The sequence below is a fragment of the Protopterus annectens genome, chromosome 8.part0 (assembly GCF_019279795.1).
Source record: "Protopterus annectens isolate FY-2018-M chromosome 8.part0, PAN1.0, whole genome shotgun sequence".
Lineage (NCBI taxonomy): Eukaryota > Metazoa > Chordata > Ceratodontiformes > Protopteridae > Protopterus > Protopterus annectens.
In genome coordinates this window covers 686,873,643-686,900,843 of record NC_056741.1, presented here as the reverse complement: position 1 = coordinate 686,900,843, position 27,201 = coordinate 686,873,643, and the positions used below count along the sequence as shown (strand labels likewise).

Below are 27,201 nucleotides of genomic sequence, written 5' to 3'. Positions count from 1 at the left end.
GTGATCTGTAGTGAGAGTAGAAATCAGGTTGAGGAGACTCTGGAGAGGTGGAGATATGCTCTAGAGAGCAGAGGAATGAAGGTCAGCAGGGCTAAGACAGAATTTATGTGTGTAAATGAGAGGGAAGGTAGAGGAATGGTGAGGATGCAGGGAGTAGAGTTGGTAAAGGTGGACGAGTTTAAGTACTTGGGATCAACATTTCAGAGTAATGATGAATGTGGAAGAGAGGTGAAGAAGAGAGTACAGGCAGGGTGGAATGGGTGGAGAAGAGTGTCAGGAGTGATTTGTGACAGACGGGTACCAGTAAGAGTGAAAGGGAAGGTCTACAAGACAGTAGTGAGACCAGCTATGTTATATGGGTTGGAGACAGTGGCATTGACAAAAAGGCAGGAGTCAGAGCTGGATGTGGCAGAGTTAAAGATGTTAAGCTTTGCACTCGATGTGACTAGGATGGATAGGATTAGGAATCAGTATATTAGAGGGTCAGCTCATGTTGGACAGTTTGGAGACAAAGCAAGAGAGACTAGATTGCGTTGGTTTGGACATGTGCTGAGGAGGGATGATGGGTATATTGGGAAAAAGATGCTAAGGATGGAGCTGCCAGGTAAGAGGAAAAGAGGAAGGCCTAAGATAAGGTTTATGGACATGGTGAGAGAGGACATGCAGGCTGTTGGTGTGACAGAGCAAGATGCATAGGATAGGAAGAAATGGAAAGAGATGATCCGCTGTGACCACCCCTAATGGGAAAAGCCGAAAGATGATGATGATGATGATCTATAGTTATGGTAGGTACAAAACTGTACTATGTTCATCATGTTACACTGCTGCAGTCATTACACTTGGGTAGAATCCCAAAGCAGAGGTAGGGTGGCTGGTTCTATAAGGCATTAGGTGTGGCTATAAGGCCCTGCAGCACAGCAGTGGCGAAGTCAGCTCTGGATTTAGAGTATAAAGGCAGATGGTAATGCTTGGTGAAGGTATGCACAGAACTCCATGTTGCTGCTTCCAAAATATCCTTGGTAGGCACTCCTCTGAGTTAGGCAGTTGAAGTGGCTGTTGCCCTGGTGGAGTGAGATCTAATGCTGCTAGGTATAGGTTTCCCATGGTGTGTGTAGCAGAAACATATGCAATGTCCTATCCATTTTGAAATAGTCTGTTTTGAAATGGCTTTTCCCTGTGCTCCTGCGGCATATGCTACCAGCAATTGCTCAGATTTTCTGAAAGCTTTGGTTTTGTCCAAGTAGAAGCGTAACTGCCTGTGAATGTCCAAAGAATGCAGTAGTCTCTCCCCTTTATTCTGTGGTTTTGGATAAAAAGTTGGCAAGTGAATAATTTGGTTTAGAGCCATACTTGAAACCACCTTTGGCATAAACGTAGGGTTAGTTCTTAAAGTCACCCTGTCCTGGTGGAAAATGAGGAAAGGTTCCACTGCCATTAGTGCCTGTAATTCTGAAACTCTTTGAGCTGATATTGTTGCCAGGAGCAGAGCAGTTTTCCAAGAGATATATTTTAATTCTGCTGTGTAAGCTGGCTCAAAGGGAGGTAAAGTTAATTTTTCCAAAACAAAGTTGAGGTCCCAAGTTGGAGTAGGTTAGCCCCTCTGAGGTACTGTTTTAGCAAAGGATTAGAGAAAATTGGTGGATCCGTGTTGTAATGAGCAGAGATGGCAGAGGCGTGGATCTTGATGGATGAAAAAGAGAGGCCTTTGTCCAGCATCTCAGTTAAATATTGTAGAATCTGAGGAATGTTTGGGACAAGAGGGTCAAGGCTGTGAGCCTGGTTCCAGGCACAGACTCTCTTCCATTTATCCGAATAGGCTTTCCTGGTACTAGGCCTTCTGGCCTCCAGAATGACGTCCATGACAGCTTTGGAGAGAGGCATTGCTTGCTTGACTAAGGAATTTTCTATGCAGCTAGGTTTAAGGTCTTTAGCAGACTGTGAAGTATCTGATTGTTGTGCTGAGTCAGCAGATGTGGGATTTGAGGCAATATCCAGGGTGGTTCTTGTGCTAAATTCTTTAAGATTGGGTACCAGTGCTGGCGTGGCCAGTCTGGAGCAATCAGGATCATATTTGGCTCTTCTTGCCTGGCTTTTATAAGTACATTTGGAAGGAGAGGTAGTGGAGGGAAAGCGTATACTTGTAGGTTTTTCCAGCTGAATGAGAGGGCATCCACTTTCCATGCTTGTGGATGGTAACTCCTTGTGCAGAATTTCTGTAGCTGGCAGTTCATTGGTATGCAAACAGATATATGTCCGGGCTCCACCATTTCTGTGTTATCATTCTGAATATTTGTGGATTCAATTCCCATTCATGGGAATCCATGATGTTTCTGCTTAAGTCGTCTGCCAGTGTGTTTTTCTCTCCTGGCAGGAATTGTGCTTGCAGATGAACTTGATAGTTTAGGGCTGTGTTCCACAAGGTCATGGCTAGTCTGCAGAGGGGGTAGGAATGCGTGCCCCCTTGCTTGTTTATGTACCACATAACTGTAGTGTTGTCTGTCTTTAGTAGTAGTTGTCCTGGATGCAGCAGGTCCTTGAAAGCTATAAGGGCATTTTGTACAGCTAGCATCTCTTTTTGATTGATGTGAAGATGCCTTTGTTCTGCGGGCAACTTGCCCTGAATACATTTTCCTGCCATGTGTGCTCCCCAGGCATAATCCGATGCATCTGTTGTCAGTGTTTGCCTGGCTATGGGTTGAGTAAAAGGCTGTCCCTTGTTGAGGTTACAAGCTTGAGCCCACCATCGAAACTCCTGTTGAAGGCAAGGAATTAGTGGTATAACTGTTTCCAAACTTTGACAGTGTTGAGACCATACACTCTTTAGGTACCACTGTAGTTTCCTCATATGCAGTCTGGCATATGGAATTAGTAGTATGCAAGATGCCATGTAACCCAAGGCCTGCAGAATTTTTCTTGCAGGGAGTTGGGTTTTTGTTGCCATCAATTGAAAGTATTGAGTCAGTTGTCCTTGCTTGTCTGGCGTGAGATAAGCCATCTGGGCCATTGTGTTCAAGCTGGCACCCAGGAATATTATCTCTTGTTTTCTCTAGTTTTGATTTCTTTTTGTTTACTGTGTACCCCAGGCAACTTAATAACTGTTTTACAAATGCCAGATGCTCTAGAAGAATGTCCTTGCTCTCTGCTTGAATCAGGCAGTCATCCAGGTACAGATAAATTTGAATTCCTTTCTATCTGCAAAATGCAATTACTGATGTCAGGCACTTTGTGAAGACCCTGGGCACAGTAGATAAGCCAAAGGGCAGTGCAGAGAATTAATAGTGCATTGAACCTGCTATGAATCTGAGGTATCTTCTGCAGTTTTGTCTGATAGGGACATGCAGGTATGCCTCCTTGAGGTCCAAGGTCACGAGATAGGGACATGCAGGTATGCCTCCTTGAGGTCCAAAATCACAAGCCAAGCTTTCTTGCCCAGCATGGGAAGAAGCTGCTGTAGTGTCAACATTTTGAATTTCGGAACATCCAGGTAAGTGTTTAGAGAAGAAAGATCCAGAATGGGCCTGCAGGCTTTGTCCTTTCTGGGAACCAGAAAGAGTCTTGAATAAAATCCTTGTCCTTGCTCTTGTGGTGGTACCTCTTGAATAGCTCTCATTTCCATGAGTGCTGTAATTTGTTTTTGAGCCTCTATCCATTGATTTGGTGGCAGATTTGGCATTCCTTTTAACCTTGGAAGAGTGTGAAAGTGGAACCTGTAACCTTGAGATACAATGTTGAGAACCCATTTGTCTTTGGTGATCCAATGCCAATTGTGATAGAAAAGTGCCAGTTTTCCTCCCAAGGGGGCTGCCAGAGAGAGTTGTTTGGCAGCTGTAATGGGAAGTCATTGAGGCTGCTTTTTATATGGTTGGGGCCTGTCTTCCCCTTCTTTCTGGCCTGGTGCACCCCATTGTCAAGGCCTGTAAGGACCTTGTAGTTGACCTCTACCTCTTAGACATCTGTATCTGGCCGTTTGAGGTCTGTCTGTAACAGGAAAGGACCAATTCTTTGTTGGCCAATTTCTGCTAAATCTTGGAGGCTGAACCTGTAAGAAATCCTTCACCGTTTGCATAGATTTTGCCTTATCCTCCATTTTCTTTAATATCTCTTCTGCCTTAACTCCAAATAACACATCCTGCTGCAAAGGTGCATCCAATAATTTTGCTTTAACATGATCTGGTAATGTATGTTCTTTTAACCAAGCATGTCTTCTAATGACAGAGATGGTAACTGCTGCTCTACAGGAGGCCTCTAAAGAATCAAAACCACATTGCAAAGTATGCTTTCCCACTTGTTCAGCTGCATGCAATAAACCCTACATTTCTTTAAAATTAGGAGGAGCTGAATCTGGAAGCATTTTTTGTTTTAACTGAGACATCAAAAATTGCTGATATTTTAGCATGTAAAACTGGCAATTTAAGGCTCTCATTGCTAAGGTTGCAGACGTATAAACTTTCTTTCCCCATCTGTCCAATGCTCTGGAATCTCTGTCAGAGGGAACTGGATTTTTTGCTGATGAGGCCTTAATCCCTTTGGGTCCCTGAGAAATAGTTTCAGGGTCAGCAACAGGGCTTTTATACAGAAATTTGTGTGAGTCAGGGACTCTGTAGTATCTGTCAGGTTTAACTGGGGCTGGAGGTAAGGAGTCAGGATTTAAGCTGGATTCAGTATACACATCATCCACAATGTCTAACACTGGCGGAATAGCAAGGGGTCTGTGTTGAGGTAATAAAAGGAAGTCGCTGAGCCTTTTCTTGGATTCAGAGTAATCCTGGCCTTCCCAATGGAAATGCTCCCTCATGGTATGTAAGGTTTCCCCAAAGGAGTAGTCCTCAGGCGGAGAGGCTGATGGAATTGATTCCTCACCATCAGAATCCTCATAAGGGGGTAAAGAATATCCTAGATCTGAGGATGAATCTGAAGAAATGCACACCTGGTCGGATGAGTCATAGTCTCCATCCTGTCTGGGTCTTTTATCAGGAGGGGGATGGGACCCCCTGATCAGAGTGAATAGGTCTTCGGCCATTTTGAGCATTTGTTTCTTAGGCATGGAGGCCTGTCCTGGAGAATGCTGTATTTGTTTCTTTGTTTTTAAATGAGGCTTAAACTTAGCAGGGGGTTTAATGGTTAACTGAGTAGGTCTGAAAACACCCTCTGAAGCTTCGGGTTGCTCAGCTACTCCGGATCCCTCTGAAGGGTTAGTCTTGGTAGGCTGAAAAACTTGTGCATCCGAAGGCCCAGCCATCTCCACGTGGGAGTCAGAGGTGGCCTGTGGTTCTGCAGAAGCGGTCGTCAGGGGCTGCGAAGGCGCCTCGCTGAAAACCGGAGAACCGGCGACCGGCCTAGAAGAGGCTTCGTCGTCAGATTTGGGCCTCAGATGCCTGTCCTTGTCTTTGTGCTTTTTATGTATTCCGGTCATCGGAAGTTCCGAAGGCATGGTGTAATTAAATTTTCTGCCAAAATAATGTCGGGCAAAATCAAACTGATATTTAATAGTGCGCTTGTTAAACCTAGCACAAAACCGACAACCAGTGACGTTGTGGTCTGGGCCTAGGTATGGGATACAATAGGAATGGAAATGCTTATGAGGTATTTGCTTCCCACAAGAAATACAGTTATTAACTTTTACTGACATCGGTCTGAGGCAAGAAAAAGTTTCCCCAATGGGGTACTTAGCTTTGTAGAAGACTTCAGTTCTGGATTCGGAATGAAAATCTCAGGAGTTGGCTGACCGGTACTTGCGAACTGCTGTTGCTTCGGGCACCGTGCGGCAAGAAAGACTGAAGAAAATGGCGTCGGCTGCATCTTATATACCTCTGTCGCACTGACATCAGGGAAGAGGCGACAGCAACCAATGCTGGACCAAGACATTGGAACTCAGGCCGACTGGGGAACCGCCTGATGGCAGGATAACTGTAGTGACTGCAGCAGTGTAACACGATGAACATCCAGTCATCAATAAATCTTCTATAAAATGTTATGTATCCATTATATTCAGGATTGTACACATTTTTCCTTCTCAATCAGTTCACCCAGTCCTTGGATATGCTAGAGCCACTGCTGCCTCCGTGGCAACTCATTTTATGTGATTGAAGTAGCCTTTATAAAAAAATAAAATAAAATAACATATTTCAAGACAAACTTCTATTGGATCACAAATCATATTATTTTGGCAATGGAAAAGTCACTGTGTTAAGCTATATACTCTCTAAATATCTCAATACCTTACTCACGTTTGACTTCATATGGCATTAGAAGTATATTTCCATTTTACATAAGACCCAGACTGAGTTTTCAAACCAAGGCCTTGCTTAAATAAAGCACATATTGATTAAATCTCTGATTCTCACTTTAGCAAAGTCAATATTTCAAAGGGAAGTAAATATGAAAGGCAAATAAATTAATCCTGAAAAGGATACCAAATTATTGCAGGATAACACATGCACACTTACACACACACACACACACACACACACACACACACACACACACACACACACACACACACTCCTTTCTGGGCAATTTGCAAGATCACCAGTTCACCTACAACATGACCTATGGTTCTTTGGAAGGTGGGAGGAAACAGAAGTACCCAGTAAAAGCCATACAAAGACACAGGGACGTAATGCAGATTTTCCTCAGAAGGCAATTCAGCTGAACTGGATAACCAGTCACTGCGAGGCAGTAATGCTAACTGTTCTAACAGTGATTTTGTTTATAGTGCACCACTATCAAAAGACCTTCACAAGGGAACCCCAAGAATTAAGTTTATGAAAACAGCCCAACTGTCCACCACTGGTATTCTTGTTGATTAAGAAAATACAATCCAAAGCTTAAGCAAACATTTGCCTTTTCATGGACTTCATAATTTTCTTACAGTTTACTATAGAGTATAAATGCTACAAAGCATTAACACTTCATGTCACACCTACCTTCATAGCATAAATATATATTAAATATATTCATAAATAAGCAGTTTGCACTGTACATAACAAAGATTTAAGACTTGCTTTTAAACATACTACAAATATTTCCTCAAACATCAAAAGCTGATAACAATTAATTTGAACAAGAACTTATTCACGTTTTTGTTCTGTTGTTAGCAACTCATAGCCTTAAATACTATGTATTGAATGCCAATCACATTTAAATGATATGTGAAAACTAAGAAAACCATAGGCTAACACTGTTAGAAATTTCAGTGTGCATACAGTTCGTAAAGTTAAGAACAGTATACTGGAGCAACCTCTTGAAGTACTTTAAACGCACCAAAACTGTATGACAAAAAGTGTAACATGCATCAATGACCAGCTCTATCATCTTTCACAGACTGCTCAGAAAGGGATACCCACAACATTGTATTCTGGTGAAGAAAGACAAACTGAAAATCACATCAGAATATGCAGCCAGATGGCCTTTGGCCATGCTGCAGTCTTCAGACATTTTTCCCATCTCAAAAATATAAATGAATAATTGAGTAACTGAGTAAATTAGCTCATTGGGTGATTTCTCCTGTCTATCATGTAGCAATGATACTCTGATTGGTTACTTAAGTACCATACCAGAAGTACATGGGGCAGTGAACAATTTATCCCATGCAAACAGACATGCTTTCTGTATAAGTTAAAAGCAGTTTTATTTATTTCTAGATAAAAGCACCTTCCATCCTCAGTCTTTCTGATACATATCCCACAGCTAAAGTTGCCACATTTTGAATAACTTGGTGCTGAGAAGATGGTGACTGACAAGACATGCTATAGACAATAAAGGAATTCTGTCCATATAGGATGATAATTAAAGTGTTTATCAGAATAACAGTTGTCACGTGTATGAAGCACACTGCAGCATGCCAAAGCTGTCGGGATGCTTTCTGATTTAAGAAGGTTATAATAACCACAATTATTCTACAGAAAAAAAAAACTAGTGCTCATTACTTGAGATGTAAATGGGAACTGAAGTAACAGCTGTGACAAGCAGAGAAAATGATGTAACACAGTAAAACTATAGAACCACATGTACAGAAGGAGGGATGTCATCTTCAATGTTCAAAATGCATGTTCACATATAAAGCCCCTGGAAACAGTAAACAGATTGTCTAGGCAGTGCAGAAACATGTCCTCCTTACTATGTGAGAGGGTCAGAGGCAATGTGAAGCCTGAAGACTAACCTTTGTAGAAACAAGAAAATAATATGGAAATGCTAGGACTTGCTGAAAAAAGTTAGTGGGAAATGGAAAATCTGGTGTCCTTGATGAGTTAACATACTTCCACCGTAATGTCCGCTCACTTTCATTGCAGAAATTAGAAAGCCATATGCAGTGTCCCACAGCAGTTGTCCAACTCTCACATTTTTCTTTCTCAGTATCTCCTGTTCTCCTCTCCCTATAATTTCAGAAAAACTTTGGCATCAAATGACAAATTCCCAGTCGATAATGTGAGATTTATTTACCCGAGTTAAATAAAATCCTTAGTCAGGATTTGTGTTTTATGTTACATTTGGTAGCTAGGTAAGTAAAGTGGTCCATGACCCAGGCCATATAAACTGAGACATAATAATACTTCACAGAATACTTGTAACCGAACAATAGGGGCAACCAGTTCTGCTACCAAAAAAGCTACATTTGCTGGAGGTTGCTGAGCATGAGTTATGCCTTAAGGGAAGATAACCCAGTGCTCTACAAATATGTACTAAATTTGCATGAAACGTTAGAGAGAAAAAACATAGCTGTTCCTAGTGAGCCAATATGGTTCTAATCATAAAACTGTTATATCAGCCATTTGGAAACTGTCTTATAAATTGTTCCAGCAGGGTATTTAAGATCAGATATTCCATATGAAAGGGGAAGTAAATGAGAAACATTTATATAAAAGAGTGATAAAATCTAAACTGCATAAAATGTTGTTGTATGAGAGATTCACTGAATTTGGAATATGTTGCCAAAATGAGAGTCACAAATGCCATGTGACTGATGTATTGGGCATTTAACTGTCGAGCCTTAGAAAATATAATGGATTAACATGCATAACACTTTTAATAGATGTGGAAAACTATATCAAAACCCTCCTGGGGTAGAGTGTTTGAAATATCTAGCACCTCCATTAGTCAGTTTAGGAAATTCATAGACTGAACCCTTTGCTGCCATGTAAGTGTTGCAGTGAAGTTCATTAATGAATCTAGTAAACGAGGTCACGGAGTGGCAGCTGCTAAAGGATCTAAAATGAATCCCATAAATATATAGTGCTTTCTTCTCACTCAGACAGTTTAGAGTGTTGTAGCCTCATTATCCTTCTTAATTGTAAGCATGGGATTAAAATCCTTTCCTAAGACAGGTGCAGACATTGAATTTGTTCTGCTGCTGATTCAGTTCATTTCTGGAATCCCAATTAAAATCACAGAATTCAGAGTTCTAAAGCATTTTAATTTTCAATCAAACCAAAACTGCTATCACATAGTGAATACATTCTCAGATCTTCACAGACAGGTTACTTACTTGTTGCGCAACAAACAAAGACTTTCATACGTAAACACGCTCTTCTGTGATTATGTGCCGGTGTAGCTGAAAAAAAAAACAGAAAAAAAAGAAAGGTGAATGCTTTCCATCAATGTAATTATTCAGTTAACAAGATAAGATTTTCTTAATTTACTGACTGTACTAAATGTAAAGAAAATGTAATGTAAAGAAAGAAAGATACACTGCCACTTACAGCCCACAGAAGAATACTAAAGGAAGTAGTGATGTTACTTAAACTTTATAGATTGCTAGAAGTCGTAAGGTTTTGTTTTCACTCTACTTAAGCAATTCCATTCCACCTGGAATAAATGCTTAGAGCACAGCTCACTGGTAGAATGTTAACAGCAGTGTGTGAGTATCGAGATTACAGTAAACTGTTTAGATGAAGTTTGAGGCAATCAGGTCATAAATGACACTGGTAGAAAAGATGAATAGTAATATAATAAAGGACTAAACGTTCAAGGTCATCGAAGGAAAGCTACACTATTAATGTAGTTGACTATTTTGCTTTTATACATTTAGAATTAGGCTTAGACATGTCTATAGAATTTTGTCTGTGTGTGTGTGTGTGTGTGTGTGTGTGTGTGTGTGTGTGTGTGTGTGTGTGTGTGTGTGTGTGTGTGTGTGTGTGTGTGTGTGTTTGCCTACCTATCTGGGCAAACATATGTGGGCATTTATCAAAGGATGATATACAGCCTGCAAAATATGTTATGTTTTTTTGTAAAGGTGGCTTAACTCATCTGAAATGTTCTGTGAAAGCTGTTTCATTTTCCCTTATTATCACATTTGACAGCATTTTGATTTGTCCCAGATTTTCCATTTGTAACTGTAAACTTCCTTTCTACTGTGAGAGGTTTTGGATGGGCATGCACTTAAACAACCAAGAAACATTTCTTGCCTGTTCTCATGTGAAAGAACAGTGAGAATGACTAAAAGCAAATCCATGAATGAGTGATCATGAACCTTCCTTGCTGGATCCTTCAATCAACTAAAAGTTCAAGGTCAAACAAAGCTCCTCATTAGCACTCTTCAAGAAAAATCTTGATGATTGGATGGGAAATAGGAAATTCACACCGGAGATCACCTCTGTGGCTCTGCTCAACAGTGGCACAGGAAAATAATTTCCTTGGGTGGCAAAAGCCAGGGTACCTTTTTGGCTGGGCTTGTATAGGCCCCAGGGCCGATAGCCTAGTACCTACCTATGAACCTATGAACAAAAGCAGCCACACAATAAGATGTTGTATGCAACAAAGTCATCCCACCTTAGAAATGAGTAGGTCTACTTTAGTTATTGGGTGTCTTCCTCCTACATCCAAGGATAGATGGGTGTCCCCCTAATCATTCATCTTTCAGTTATCAATGCTTTATTGATAAGTAAGCAGTTCAGTGAATGTTTCTTCTGGTGATTTTCCTTTGGTCATTTGTCATGGACCTGACACCTAAGTCAATGATGCAAGGTGTTCCATGTGTACTTCGGGGGGGGGGTGCAAAAGACTGCAATGGCATGAAATCTGTCAGTTCAGTGATAAAGGAATATTCATAACACTGAATATGAAAGTATTACACTCTTTACATTCATAAAACAGTTAATAAATATGCAACATAGAACATGTGATTAAAGAAGCTTTATTGTAAGACTGTCTCTATAAATTTCACACAACAAAGTCAGCACTTGTCCAGGATGGAAACAGTCTTTATGAAGAAAATTCTATCCCCATGCTGTTGGTCATTCTCCACCCCAGTCTCTGAAGAGGGCCATCAACTCTGACAGACAGAGAGAGAAATAGACATTAAAAGTCCATTTACATAAAAATAATACAGTTAGTGGTGTCCCAAAAGTAATGGAGCTGTACAAGTAACTATTTGGGTTTATCACACTTGTTTCCTATGAAATTCTGGGGATCTGGGCCCCTTTACAAATAACTAAAAGGTCACCAGCCTTGTTTTGAGCTTTGCTTATGACTTACAGCACATATGAATAAACTTTTTTTTTTTTTACTGTGGATAGAGGCATGTTGATTAATATGAAATTCATTAAATCATTATCATTGCTTTTCTATAGTTGTGTGGTGTTACACAGTGATACCGCCAATACAATCAAGGTTTCTTTACCTCTGTGTCCCTCAACATCTGCCTTTGGATAAATGTTTGCACATACTTCAAAGGAAGCAATTTAGAATAAGAGTGAATGGTGGGGAATATATTTCAAGAGGCTTGTTCCTACAGTTACTAGATTATTAAAATGTATTTTGATGTTGTTTACATCTCCCTATTTTCTTTACCTCTGACAGAAAATGACCTGTTCCATGCTTTCAATGTGTACAGCTTTGTCACATTCTAGTAAGCACTAACTTAGTTGCATATTAATAGATCCTGATATTGTTCTTCTCTTTATAGGCATGCTGTCTTCTTGGCATTATACAACAATCAAGTACTTATCATTACAATGTCTTTTGTTCTTCTACTGCATATGATGAATAAAATCATGAGCTTCTAAGCACAGAATTACAAGCTCTTGCCAAGAGGATTATGCTTTTCTTTATGCGCAAATTCAATGAGCAATGAATTTATTGAATGCAAGATAAATTCAGTTCGATGCACATCAGTAAGCAGGAAGGTTAAATTTGACATATACTTTTATGTAGACATTATGCAAACATCAATGTGAGTACAATTTCTGATATTTGTGTTTTATACTGAAGGGTACATTTCATATTTTCCTATACATTTCATGAGGTTTTGTGAAGCACACTGACCATGCACAGCTGAAAATCTCACAGTAGACATATTCTTGATAATTTATATATACATATATATGGGTCTCATTTCAATGAACAAAGTTATGTTTCTAGGAAATGTAATTTTGTGACCCCTTTTTCCTTAAAGTGCATTTTTTCGAAAATACACTTTCACGAAAAAGAAACTAAGCAAAAACAAACAAATCACACACACACACACACACACACACACACACACACACACACACACACACACACACACACACACATACAAACAACACAACACCAACCACATTTATGCAGGGGGGCTGTGCCCCCCACACCCACGGTACTTATATAGTCTCACTCTGAGATTGCACTACAGCGGGGAAAGGAATATTTCCTTATCCCTACTGTGCCTCGATTTAAGCAACAACCTCCATTGCTCTTCTCTTAGTTGCTTTTTCACCAAAGTGCATTTTCGAAAAATGCAGTTTAGCAAAAAAAGGATCACCGAATTATGTTTCATAGAAATGTAAATTCTTTGGGTCGAGGTAGATATAATTCACTAATACAATAACTCTTCACTAAAGCAATTTCAGATGTAACATCAGCCTCCAATTATGTGTTTTACTGAAGATTCAAAATACTGGGGACAGACTGGTGCTGCATCTATTTCACATGAAATAAAAATGATCCCCCTCTATGTGTTTATAAGGGCTAGTACAATGATGTCAAAAAGTTGCTGTTTACAAAGCAAGGGTATAATAAGGTATGTACCATGCAAAGCAGTAACACACACTTTCTTTAGAAGATAGTTTATGCTGCACAATGACAGGTATTTAGAGTACACTTTTGAAGTCTTGGCCTGCTTACCATTCTTTTATTTCATTAAGTGTTATGTTTTGTTGCCTGATTTATTTTTTTTTTTTCATTAGTGAAAAGTTATGTTGTACAGAATGGACGGTTATTTCAATGAAAAATACACTTCTTAAAAATGTGTTGATAAGACAATAGTTCTGTCCCATCCCCTTCTCCACTGCTAATGGAACCTTGGTGGAGAGTATATTAATATAAGTTTGCCCCACCCCCATACACTGGATAGGAATTGGCAGTCACAGCCCACCCTCCGTAACTTCATTTTAGAACAAAAGCAACATAGCAAAAGACAAAAAACTGGCACTTATAATGTTTGTTTAAACTCTGTTTTATGGCAAAGCCAGCCTAGAAATAAAATGCACATAACACAAAACTGACAATTGTAGTAAGTTTGTTTTTCAATAGAAGAACACTAATCTATCTAGAACTATGCATTAACTCCAGTCGAGTGAAAAGCTATGCTTCTATGTAGGATGGGGACTACATTCTGAAAGGTGGCATACATTTGCTTAAAATTCTATGCCCTGGCTTCATTACCTGTTAAATATACCAAGCAAAATTAAGCTCAATAAACACAGATGCCTAGTGTTTTTATACAAACCACAACATTATGTAATAAGTCAAGATAAATCCTGGCACACAAAGAAAGCTTCTAAACTACAAAATAACCACATAATATACCTAATTTTAAGAAAATAATTATAACAATAGTCAAAGCAAAAAAAAAACTCAATGTTGTAAGCAAAGAAGGCATTATTTCATCTACCCTCTTCCTAAAATATACTGGAATATACTAAAATCTTTACTATACCCTGTGAAACTTGATCTCATCATAAAGCACTTTTCATCCCCATCAGTCTCCTGTTTACATAATATCTCACCTAAGACCCATGTGAATATCTCTGAAACACCATGCAGTAATGCATTCCTTACACTTAACCAAAGTCACTACTACTTATTTACAGCCTTATGTTTAAAAGACTACACTTGTTTATGTCCATCTTGCTGGCTTCCGAAGATCGATGGTCTTCTAGCATTTCTCTGCTGCTGGGCAGATAAGCTCCCTTCAGGAAAGAGCACTTTTCCTACAATAACTGTTTATTTTCAGTCAGGTTTTAGTCATGAGGGCTGCCTCAAAAAATTTCTGTCCATTGAAGTGGTAGTGTTCTTTTTCATTTTGTTTATTGTAAGCTTTGTTTTTATCAAGCTTACTCTACTTTTTCTACAATAAGAAGCTTGTAAAGTACTCTTAGGGGTTGGGAAAGGTGTGGTTTGTGCTTGTCTGTAGTTTTAACACTACCTTTTTTCATACTTACCTGTTTATCAACTATTACTGACATTGCTAAATGTGTTTTAGGGTTCTTTCTTGGCTTAACCATGGAACAACCTATCTGTTCCTCAGCTCTTTCTTCCTGAGATTACAAGAAAAAGAAAATTAAAGAAGAAAGAAAAAGAAAAAAATAACAAAAAGTCTTTGCCAGTTCAGCAGGTTCAGCAAATCTTTCTCTGCCTAGCTGGACTAAGATGCCTAATTGTCCCTGTCATGAGTTGGACTGCTTTTATGGAGTTTCCAGTTTAAAAGAAGCAAAAAGTAAAACATTTATCTTTCCCCTGTCACTTTTTCCCTAGACAGGGAAGATTTATTGGGTATAGCTCAGGACTGGACACATTCTGATGTTACTGGTAAAAGAAAAAGAAAGTCTTCAGTTTCTGATTACTCCCATTGTGATGAGAATGGAATAGACTTACAGGGAACAGATTCAGTTGTTTTTCCCTCATGCATCAATTCTATGAGGAGAGTATTTGTTCTTCTTTTACCTTGAAAGAGTTTTCCTTTTCTAAAGCCATTGCTAGAATGAATTAATATTTTTCAATGGGAGTAAAGTGACATTCCAGTTTCTTTGAAAAATATTATGATTTATTACAGATGGAATATCCTAAGTCTACGGATGTTATTTCTAGCTCTGGAGGATTTTTTTTTATTACAGTCTGCGATATACCTTATAGCCAGCCTGCAGTTCCTAAAAGACAGACTACATGAGGTTCCTCAGTCTTATACTTATTTTACATCTTAATTTGACCCTGCAGTGATTTTTTTGTCAAATATTTCTGCAGATACACATCTAGTACATGCTAATCTCCCTCACTCTTAAAAGAATTAGAACATTTTCTGAGAGGCTTGGGGAAAGAATATTTTTCTAACACTCCAAATTTTAGATTTCTTAACTGGCAAATTCATGTGACACATTTTTTTGCTTGCTTCTTTTGAAAATATGAAGAACACTATTGCCACTTTTTCTTCATTCTGAGGGTAATTCTTCTCTAAATACATATGGCACAGCTGATGCCTTCATCACAGCACCAGCTACTCCATCTGTTAGGACAAAATTTCTATGCTTACTTTCTTTAAATTTATATGAACATGTAAAAGATGAAATACTTACAAAGCGAGTCAACCATAGTGCCAGTATCCTTGACAGAGGGGCTGCATTTAGACAATCTTTTTCTGAAGACCTCAAAAATGTAATGATAGATTAATACTGGCTCTATGGTTGACTCGCTTTTTAAGCCATGCTTCTCCAAGTTTGTTAAATATTTCATTCTTATTTCTGATTCTTTTACAAAAAGCAATTTGTGCAGACTCAGCATTTTTCGGGTAAGCATTTAAGAGGGCAGTTTTACAAGTCAGACTGATGATTTATAAATCCCCCCTCCCACCTTTGCGATCTTTCCCATTTTTCTGGATCTCCATTTCTCTCATTGGCAACAGTCCATTATGGGTTCTGATAGCTGTGGGAGTCTGTAACTGCTCTGTAACTGCTCATCTCATCATCATCAAACTTGAACTTCTTATTTTCCCAGTTATTTCCGAATGCACTGTCCCTATGGGTAATACAATCTGCCCCCTATCTCTCTTGCAGGTGAAAGGGGCTTATTCTAGGATGATTTTGGTATCAAAGAAAGAAACTTCTCATATACCAGTCCTGAATCTTTCCTTTCTTAGCCAGTCTGTAGAAATTCCATATTGCAAAATCCTATCCCTTTACAACCTGTTAACTTTTATTTCCCCTTTTCATTTTTTTGTAACCTTAATTTTAAAAGAAGGTTGATCATTAAATTCCTATAGGAACAGTTTTCTGTGTCTGGATTACACTTTCAGTTCTCTGCATTTCCCTTTGAGTTATCCTCTCTCAAGGGTATTCAAAAAGTGACTAGGTCCAGTGATAGCCTATTTTAAACTACAAGGTATTCACTTTTTTTCCTTTTTAGACCACTTGCTTATCTTGGCAGAGTACCTTTTAAAATATCAGGAATCTCTCACTTGGGTAACAGATTTCCCTCCCAGGTTGGTTTTCTAGAAGAACATTAAAAATCTTGGGCTTATTCCATTCCACAGAATGGTATTCCTGGAGTGTGTTCTGGATACTTCTCTTCAAAAAGCTTTTCTCCCACAGGAAAAAGTGTATCTATTTCTGAAAGGATTCTTGAGTCTTTCCATTTAGCCCAACATTTCTGCACTAGAATTTCTCAAGGTTTTAAGATTTATGGCATCTATGACTCATTCCCATGATTCCTCTTGCCAGAGTTCAAATAATAAAAATAAGAATATTAATAATAATAATAATAATAATAATAATAATAATAATAATAACAATAATAATAATAATAATAAAATAATATCATATATATCTAACACCTGTATCATCCCCAACACCAGTACCACTGAACTTCCAAATTCCACTTTTGGGATTTGCATAAAATTAAATTGTTCACTGGAGAGACCAATTTCATCTTTTTTAGGTTTCCCTCTTTACCTTACTTCTCCACTATGGTCTATAACAGAAGATGCCTCTGACTATGCTTAGGTGCCTCTGTCTTTGGGGGTGAAGTGCAGTGTCTTTGGAACAAAAAAAGACTGACCAAATCACTTTAACATCTAAGAGAGGTTGGAAGTAATGCATTCATCTCTCTCAATCACCTCTGGATCCTTGGTCATCTACAAGGGTTCACAGACTACACCACAGTGATGTGGTACATAAGCCAACAGGGGATTCCAGGTTTTAACTTCGGTGCAGATTAACTATTGTACTCTGGAATGTAGCAAGGTTAGATTATCTCATGGTACAGACTTGTTACTTTCAGTCAGAGCATAAAATTGTGTCAGACAAGATGAACAGGACCAGGACAGATCCTCACAAATGTTAATTGAATTAGTTTTTTCCAGATTTGTTGCAGCTGGAGGAAAACATTAAATAGAGCAATTTCCTCCATTCACAACAAACAGCTGGCGTTTTTTTTTTTTTTTTTTTTGCTGCAGGAGTGTGGGTGACCTGAAAAACAGATGCATTCTCTCTTCCAGGAAGCAAATGTTCCTGCATGCCTTTCCACCCTTTCGACTGATATATAGGGTCCCTCTGAAGATTCAGAAGGAACTTCTAAGATTTTTGTGGTAACATCTTTCTGGCCCTGGCAACAGTGATTCTGTCTTCTCTTGGAAATGGCCAAGGGCAATTAACACAAATGTTGTTAGAGAACTGACCTACTCACACAAGAGAGGGGTTATCTGACACCCCATCTTCTAACACCTTTACGTGACTACCTGGAAGGTAGAATAATAATACCTTCTGGGCACCTTTTGAATGAGGACATGCAGCAGGTAAAGAAACCTGCTATTAAAAAAATCATTTGTCTTATCTTTGCAACAGGTGTTCTAGTTGGTGTCAAATATAGAACCAAAACCCCTTTTAAGGCTAGCACTTCTCTGGTCCTTAAACATTTGTGCGTGTTTTTTATCATCTGGACTTTCTTATACTATATCAAGGTTCATTTTTAGGCCATCTCAGCATGTCTACCCATAGATATTCCACTTTCAAAGCATTTGCATGTCAAGCTATTTTTGAAAGGGTTTTTTACATACCTCTACACTTATAAAACAGGTGTCTTTTTCTTGGACTCCTACTTTTGTTTAGATAAAATCTATTGCTCCAGTCAAACTGACTATACAGGCTGATTTGAGTTTCTTAATGGAATACCATCTTACTTGATTTCTGCAAGAAGAGTGTCTGAGTTGCAAGCTCTTACGGTGGGTCATCCATGTCTCATTTAATCTTAAGTTAGGGTTTCACTGAGAACAACACCTTCATTTAATGCCTAAAGTGTTATCTGAGTTTATTTTGAGCCAACCTATCCATCTCCCAGTCTTCTTTCTAGAAACTAAAATGAGGGAGAATGGATCCTTCTTACTCTGGGTGTCCACAGACATCTCAGATACTATCTTCACAAAAGCAAAACCTCCTGAAATTCTGACCAGTTACTCTTTTATTGTGAAGATAAGAAATTAGGACAACAAGTATCAAAATTGACAATTTCCACATGACTGCCCCGTGCTATTTTCTTTTGTTATTTCCACCATAATCAGTCAATTCCAGGCAAGGTTAAAGGTGGCTTAACTATGGCTTTGTTTTCTTCACTGGCTCTTTGGAAAGGAGTGGACTGTAGAAGTATTCTAGAAGCAGCATTTTTCTACTCTGTACATACTTTTACAAAGCACTACAGACTAGACTCATTTTCCAGGTCTAGCGCAGACTTTGCTAGGACCATTATACATGAGCTCCTGGACCGTCACCCTTCCTTCCTCTTCTCTTATTTTTGATATTCCGCACATATAGCTAAGATTCTGCAACAGTGATAAAATAAAGAGTATAGTACAGCTGTGTAAGTAAACTTACCATGCCAGTCAATGTTAAAGTAATCACTGCTGCAGTAGTGATTACTTTAACATTGACTGGCATGGTACGTTTACTTACCATGCCAGTCAATGTTAAAGTAATCACTGCTGCAGTAGTCACTTCCTTCTTCCATCCCTCTTATTTATTTATGGTTTTTGTGTACCAGGGTGAGGAATTGGATTCTTTTTACATGACACTGACCTCTTTCAGGCCTCTTGCCTTCCTCCAGTTGGCATGAAAGCTCTGAATGGCTTGACTCCAAAAACTATGATTTTCTCCTTTCTCTGCTTGAATTTGTAGTGATCTGGATGTACTGAAGGTATCCTTACACTTTGGAAGCTGTCCATCTGTTACATCCTAGGCAGGATGCAACAAATATAGCTTAGACTAGTGAGCATTCAAATATCTATTATTATGGAAAGTTTGTTTATACAACTGCATTTTGCACAGTCTACCAACTTTCTTTACAAAGATTAAAACAACCTCTGCTACTTAAATATTAAAAATACTTCTAGGTAAAGTTACATGTGTAAATATGGAACTCTGGTCATAACCTCACCAAAAAAGTCTATTTATTTTTAAATAACTACCATCCTGATTAGTCTTAGACTAACAACCAACAAGCTAATCCAGGACAGCCAAAAGCCATCCATAGTAAAATCAGTTGCTAAATGCTACAACCCTACTATCTCAGTAAATTACAAACCAATCTTAAAATAAAAAAGCCTTGATAAATTGTTAGAAATAATTTGCTTCCAACTGATAGAATGCATAGAAAAATCTTTCTTTAGAGTAACATTTATCACCACCTCAGAAAAGGTTTTGTGATATCTAATATTATCAACAAAAGATGCCATGGATAATAACTTGAATGAGGAGCACCTTGCAGATACTGTGTTTAGTGATCTCTGACTGAGCCTGAAAATGGTCCACCTGGATCAGTGCTCTACACAGGCCAACAAATGATAAATAAAATAAGCAAATCTCAGAAAACACTTCTCAGAATAAAGATCAGAACATCTTATGCAATAAAACGAAAATCTACCTCAGCATAGGGCCATGGAGGTACAAATTACTGTCTCACTCTCAAGATTAAAACTGCTTACTTCAGGTTTACCTTCGGTGTCTAATTTAGGGCTAATATTTTGTTTATCACTGTCTTTACCAACAGCCCTCAAAAACCTTAATTAACTCTATATAGCAATGACATAATGCTCTATTGGTCAGATATGCATTACTCAAAAATATAAAAAAAAAAATCTCTTCTTAATATTTATTATTAGTTATTCTTTAATAATTAGGCAATCAAAGAGGAAGAATGTGTTTTTTGGAACCTACCACAGGAATTCCAAAATTATACAATAAGACTGATTTAGTATTATAGAAACAAGAACAAAGAATACATCATAATCGGCATCTCCATTGTACATTAGCATTATTGAATGAAAGTAAATTGTAGCCATAGTAAAACACAAATCAATCTGGCTAGTAAAAAAAAATAAATACAGCCACCATTTTTCCTTTGCAGTAAACAGAGAAAGTACAACTACAACGTATTATTAAACAATACATCATTTTGCCTCCATACACATAAAGTACACTTTCTGTTACCAAAAATAAACATCAAATTATAAAACTAATAACACAGATACACATGCCTTGCACATAAAGCAACTGTGTTGTATATTAATTGTAACGGTAAAAAAAAATATTCACAATAAATGTAAAGAATAAGGGGTAAGAAACAGCCAACTTTGTAGGAAACCAAATTTATAGCTACTGCCTAAGAACTTTATGAAATCATTTTGAATTGTCAACTGCGTTTCACTTTTCACATTCATTGCTTCCAACTGATACTTATGGGAGATGATACGGACTGGGTAAGAGTAAATTAACTGTTTATATGTGAGGATTAAAACACAAAGGGATAAGCATCGCTGTAGTTCCAAGTGTCAGCCAACAGAGTAAAGCATTTCTCTTACAAACAAACTTCACAAAAGTCGTTAGACAAAACTTTTTCAAATCTTTACAACTGTGGGCATGCAGGTAAAATGCTTGTGCATTACATAATCAAAATGTTCCTAGACAGACTCAACAACAAGAACCAACAAAACAGAAATCAATTACCAATGTATAATGGCAGCCATACCTCTCAAACTGGAAACATCAAAAATCTGGACAAAGGCCCATGAAAAGTAGGTAGAAGTGGTGACTAACATAAAAAATTAACATGTATAATAATGTAACCCCACCGACCCCCCATGGGAATGTGTGACACCAACAAACAAAAACTGAAGAACAGACAAAATATTAAACATTAAATATAGCCAGAACAACAGTGTTTTATTAAGCCTCCTCTTATATCAGTCGCTTGTACTACTATATTTGTGGAGGATGTTGCATGTAAAAAAGGGCTGTAAAGAGCATATAGAAGGTGAAAACATGCCCGCACATTCAAACAGTATACATAAGTATCCACAAACTCATAGTTCTCTCAACTGCCCTACAACCCCCCCCACCCCAAAAAAAAAAAAAAGTATCAGACTACAATTACATTAACACGTTTCAGGTTAAATACCAATTACAGCTATGTTTCTTCCAGTTATAAACCACAACCAATTAAACAGTAAATCACAAGCCCATTCACCAAAAATTAATCAGAATTATTAAAAAAAAAAATCCACGTCTTTATTCTAAAAGACAGAACTCCCACCAGTCTCTTCATATGTTCAGTTAGACAAATTCTACCTACCCTAAACTTAAAGGGGACTTCCCAGCCAAAATACACCTGTCATCATCCTTCCAGCCAAGGACATACATGCCAGACCCAGTTCTCTTACAGTGGATTAGGCTGATCTCAAAGCACCAGTTACTGGGTCAAAATGCGGTAACTATCTCATTAACTAAAATTCACCTCCAGCACCCCCTCCGATGCACTGCTGAACTGAGGTGTAATGCATGCTCCCGTGCTCCACATCAGGTTTTTATACTTTCGCAGATATTTGGGCTTGGTAGGAACATTCTGAATTTTTTTTTTTTTTTTTTTTTTGGTACAACTTTGGGGGCTGTGGTGAGAAAAGTATGAAGATTAGAAATGTTATACAGTTTATTTCAGTGGCACACTCAGTGTTTATCAGACTATGTATGGATAAGTGATCAGGATCTATTGCGTCTCTTTCAGTCACAACCTAGTTACTATGAGAAGTATAAGGATGGTGTGAATGAGTATCTTGTCTGGTATCAAATCTTCCCAAATGGACCCAAATGGCGAGGTAAACAACAGTTCAAAGATAAATTAATACCCAATTGAAGCTGAAGGTTGCTGGAAAGAAGATAAGTAATCCACAACTTAAATGTGCATCACAAATTTTAAAACAGCCAATCAAATATTGTATTTGATTGGCTGTTTTTAAATTCGTAATGGATATTTAAGAGTTTTAATTGATTTTTACTTGTCTGATGAAGCAAAGTTGAGCATTGCGAAAGCGCTCGCCTATCTTTATTAAAGTACTGGATTTTATATACTTTGTGGATTACTTATCTTCATTCCAGCTACCTTCAGCTTTTGGGTATTAATTTATCTTGTCAGGTATAGTGTACAAGCAGTTAGAAGCAGCAGGACTAATAAAAGTTTCATACAACCTCCTTAAACTGTATAAACTAAAATATCATTTATTATCTTATCTTTTTGATTCCTATGGGGGGGTGACCACTTGCAACTCTAATACTAACTTGCAAGCAAACGTGTTGACCTTTTTCAACATCTCAACACACAGTCAGACATCCTATATAATACATGGCACACAAGCTAACCCAGAGATAAAGTGCAAATATATTTAAAGAAATGAGAGAGAAAATACCACAAGGAATGCATTATCGGCCATGGGCAATCCTTGCCTTGATTCACAAAAGCTAGGAAGCCTGACAGTTCTTTTTCGAGCGAGTGGAGTAAAATACCAGGTAATAAGCTATTAAGCAGTACTGTTAAAACTCAAGATCAGATCTATGCAAGAGTTTTCCCAACCTTCTCCTAGACAGAAGTACCATTAATGTATGACACTCCAGCTATCTAGCTCAACCACATAACCTATTTACATTGTGCCCAAGAACTTTTAGATGAAAAGACTGATTTAGTATTCGCAGCACAATACACTCATCACTACATCACTGTGGTACAGCCTCAGTCAATCTGTCAAAACTGTACATTGAGAACAGACAACTACTCTCCCTGCAATACCAAGCCTAAAATCATCTCTCTCAAAAAGGAGATACTTAACAATTTATTACCAACAACATACATATTTCTGGGGTACCATACACATACTAAATGCGCTTACCCCTTTGATATCCTACAGCACGATAACACTTCCCATCCACGATACCACTCCCAGATGGTCACACTTCACCAGGAAGGAAATCTACTGAGAGCCATAGACAACAGAACCACAAGCACAACACCCTGCCCACATAAACAGATGCTAGAGACAGGATACAGAAAAACACTACACAACTTCACTACAGTCACTGTCTGGGCTTCTGCACACTCGCCAAAACAATTCAAACTCAGATATTCACCACAAAAGGCTGAGCCACTGCTTACAGTGAGTGTATTTTGGAGAGGCAGTCTTTCTGATTCGGTGTAGCAAACCTATATGAATTATGGTTTTGGCCAGACCAGCAATCCCTCAAATAACTAGACTTATTGCTGCAGTTGCAAGACAATCTCTCAGACAAAACTTATGCCTTAGTGTTGTAATTACTTTATATCTAACTGCAACTCTTATTTCACATAAGAACACTCAAAATAAATGTGTCATTACTACACAACTGAAAAAATAAGATGTTATCCCACACAGTGTCATCAGTTATAAGCAAAGCTACTAGGAAGTTACCTTTGGCTAAAGCCACACCATTGAATCCTCTCATACAGGATCTGTGGCAATGTCTCTCAAATGTACTTCAGTAAAGAGGGATGATACTTATTTTTGGGTCTTAAAAAGTCAAGCAACATATGTCTTTAACTTATGAAAATATATGCTATTTCATATTCTCCACATCCTCACTCATTGGTTGGGTCTGTGCTGTGGCTGTAAACAACTGAACTTTGTTTTTATAACTCCCGCAAATTCTACGAGTCCGACAGGCAGTCAGGCGCTACCTCATAAAGCTGATATCATCACATACACACCACTGAACATTGATGATGTTGCAGGAAACAATGGTGATGTGTGATGACATTAGCCATAACTTAAAATTATAAATAATTAAAAAAAATTGGGAATTGAATGTGCGCATTCGGGAATTCATGGCACACCATTATTTTGCCCTCAAAACTGGTAAATACCGAGGAATTCAGTATGGTTGAGAGGTATGATGGCATCATTTGAACAAAAAGGAAAGTTATACACTGTATTTAGGTGTGGGTCAATCCCCCATTACCCATTTGCAAGTATGATATAATGGTAAAATAAAATCAGAATTACGAACAATTGTGGAAGAAGAGAAATGCATCAGCTATAACTACCTCGGCTGCAGGGTCTTTCCAACTTTAAAGTATGATTATTACATTGACTTCATTACTAATGTTGTTCCTCCAAATATCTAAGTTATCTGTAAATCAATCCAATATTTTTAGGAGAATATTCACTACTCTCTTGTTTATACCATCATATTGTACCTATGTGTTATGACGAACTCTAAACAAATTATTTAGATTTGCAACACTGGTCAGTGGAAGAGAGCTCCACTGTAAGTATTTACAGAGCTAAATTATTACTATTTGCACTCACATGTTAAAAATTAAACTGCAGTATTTGTTTACCTTTACCCCTAAAAGTCAAAACAGCCATGTGTCATTAAATCAAATGCTATGCCATGCACAGCAGTATCATTGCTAGGATCTTCTCTACAACTATTCTGCACTGTGGAATTCACTCTCCATATCAGAAATTCTAATTTAATATTGTCTTTTAAAATGTCACTTCCTGATGAATAAAATGTAATTTAAAATTTAAATTTAAATGTTTTGACACTAGCTAGAACAGAAATGCAAATGACTTTGTATTTACAGTTAAGGGAAGCAGATTGGAGGTTCAAGACTTGATACTGCAAGTCCCCAAACTCAAAGAAATTAACTGCAATTCTACTAAAGTAATTAAGAACAAAACTCACTCTACACAGTAAACCCATTTTTTGGTGGGACAAACCACCCTGCATTCTCCAATGTAAGGGGGAGTGAGGACTAAACCAACCACCTCCATGCTGTGATACTAACTACAAGATCATTGTACCTCAGACAAAAGATAATTTTCTGAGATACAGTAGCTTGGGGCATATTATAATTTTTCCCCAATCATACAGAGTGTTTAAGAGTTCTAAAAGAACAGAGTTATGGTTCTAGAAGATATAACACGAACAGTACAGTTGTATAAGTTGAACATACCATAACAGTAGATGTCAAATGATCACTTCTGTAGTATCCTTAGCTATATGGGCTATATCCTGCCAAGGGAATAACAGCTGTCCAGCTTCCAAAGTTTCAAGGCACCTTCCATGAGCCCAAACTATCAAACAGGTTGAACTGAGCTGACTAAAAGACAAGTTTGAGTGCAAAGCCTTTTAGAGCTTTCCTGCCAACAAAAAGAGGAAGGTTGAGCCCTGAAAGGACAAGGCTAGGAATAAAACAAATGTCCACGCCGACATAAAAATACACAAAAAAAAAAAAAACAACGGGGGGGGGGTGGAAGGGGGAGCAGCTACTGCAGCAATGACCATTCAAACATCTACTGTTATGGTAAGTTCAGCTTATATAAATGTACTATGTTTTTCATATTGATCACTGCTGCAGTAGCCTTAGCTATATGAGTAGATTGCCTTAACTAACTGCACTTAGGAGATGGAAGACTAAGACTCCAGGAGCCCCTGTTGAGTGGTCCTAGCAAAGCTTGATCTGGACCTAATGAAAGAATCGAGCTTACAGTGCTTTGGATAGGGACCAATAACCTGCATCTAGAATACTTATAAAATCCAACCCTTTCCAAAAAGCCATAGATGAAACAAAGGCCAAGGTAGAGTGGACCATGGCCTTGACTGGAATGCTTTTGTTATGGTGAGTATAAAAAAAGTAATATAGTGCTCTGACACACATTATTCCTTCTTCTTCTTACCTTCACAAGAAATGAACACTTGATCCAAATATCTGAAAGATTTAGTTCTGTCAAGATACTACCTGAGTTGTCTGTAGACATCCAAGGTATGGAATATCCTTCCTCCCTCATTTTTACATTCAGTAAAGAAAACAGGAGATGGATAAATTAACTTGAAGTAGACCTGGATACCACTATAGGCATAGAAGAAGGATTCATTCTCAAAGAAACCCTATCCCTGTGGAAAATGAAGTAGGATAGAATCTCCATAGCAGCTCGTAACACAGATACCATTTTGCAGAGGTCAGAGTAATTAATTCAAATGTTTTCTATATTAAGAACCTCAAGTCAGACAGATTAGTTGGTTCAAATGGTGCAAGTGTTAGCTTTTCTAATACAAAATTAAGATCCCAAGGAGGGGCTACCTGTTTTTTTGGAAGCTTTTATGCAAAACCCCTTTCAAGAACATATTGATATGAGACTGCCTTGAAAGCAGAGGATCTGTAGGCAGACATGCTGAAATGGCTGATAATTAAACCCTGAAAGAGGAATAACAAAAGGCCAGAGGTTAGTAACTCACAAAGATATTGTAAAACCAGAAAACAGCTAGCCCTGAGTGGGTACTGGTTATGTTTCTGGCATCAGTTATAAAACCTTTTTTCATTTGCTTATATATGATTTTCTAGCAGCAGGCTTTCTTACCCCATTAGTCTCTGCTGCATTTCCTCTTTAAACAAGTGCCTAAAAAGACTTAAGATCTTATCATCTAGGTAGTCACTAGAAAATAATTGATGTCTGAGTGCATCAAACCCCCCTGTTCTTGAGTGAGTAGATCCAGTCAGTGAGGAAGCTTGTGGTAATTGCCCCAGGACATTTCTAAAAGAAAGGAGAACCACAGTTGCCTAGGCCAGAAGGGAGTCACCACAATGATCTTGGGTATGCCTTATGAGTCTTGAGTATTACCCCGGACATTAGTGGAAGGGGTGGTAAAACATACAGGAACATTCATGTCCCAAGAAAAGAAAAGGCATCTGTCTTCCAGGCCTTCTTGCATAGTCCTGTAACAGAATCTTGTGCATTTATTGTTCAAACAGGAGGCAAAAATGTCTACTCAAGGAACTTCCCACATATGTATCAAATGTTGGAAGACTGCCAGATCTAGTTTCCATTTGTAAGGGTCTGTCCTGACCTTGATCAGCTTGTCTGCCACACAGTTTTGCTATGAA

General features: G+C 38.2%; 1 protein-coding gene across 1 annotated transcript in view; it reads right to left on the bottom strand.

Moving 5' to 3' along the window:
* The window catches only part of EFNA3 (ephrin A3), a 299,810-nt gene that overhangs the window by 167,473 nt on the left and 105,136 nt on the right, over positions 1–27,201 (bottom strand). The window contains exon 2 of the mRNA XM_044080140.1: positions 9,485–9,550. Coding sequence (XP_043936075.1) covers positions 9,485–9,550 — 66 coding nt within the window. The remainder of the gene's footprint in view (positions 1–9,484; positions 9,551–27,201) is intronic.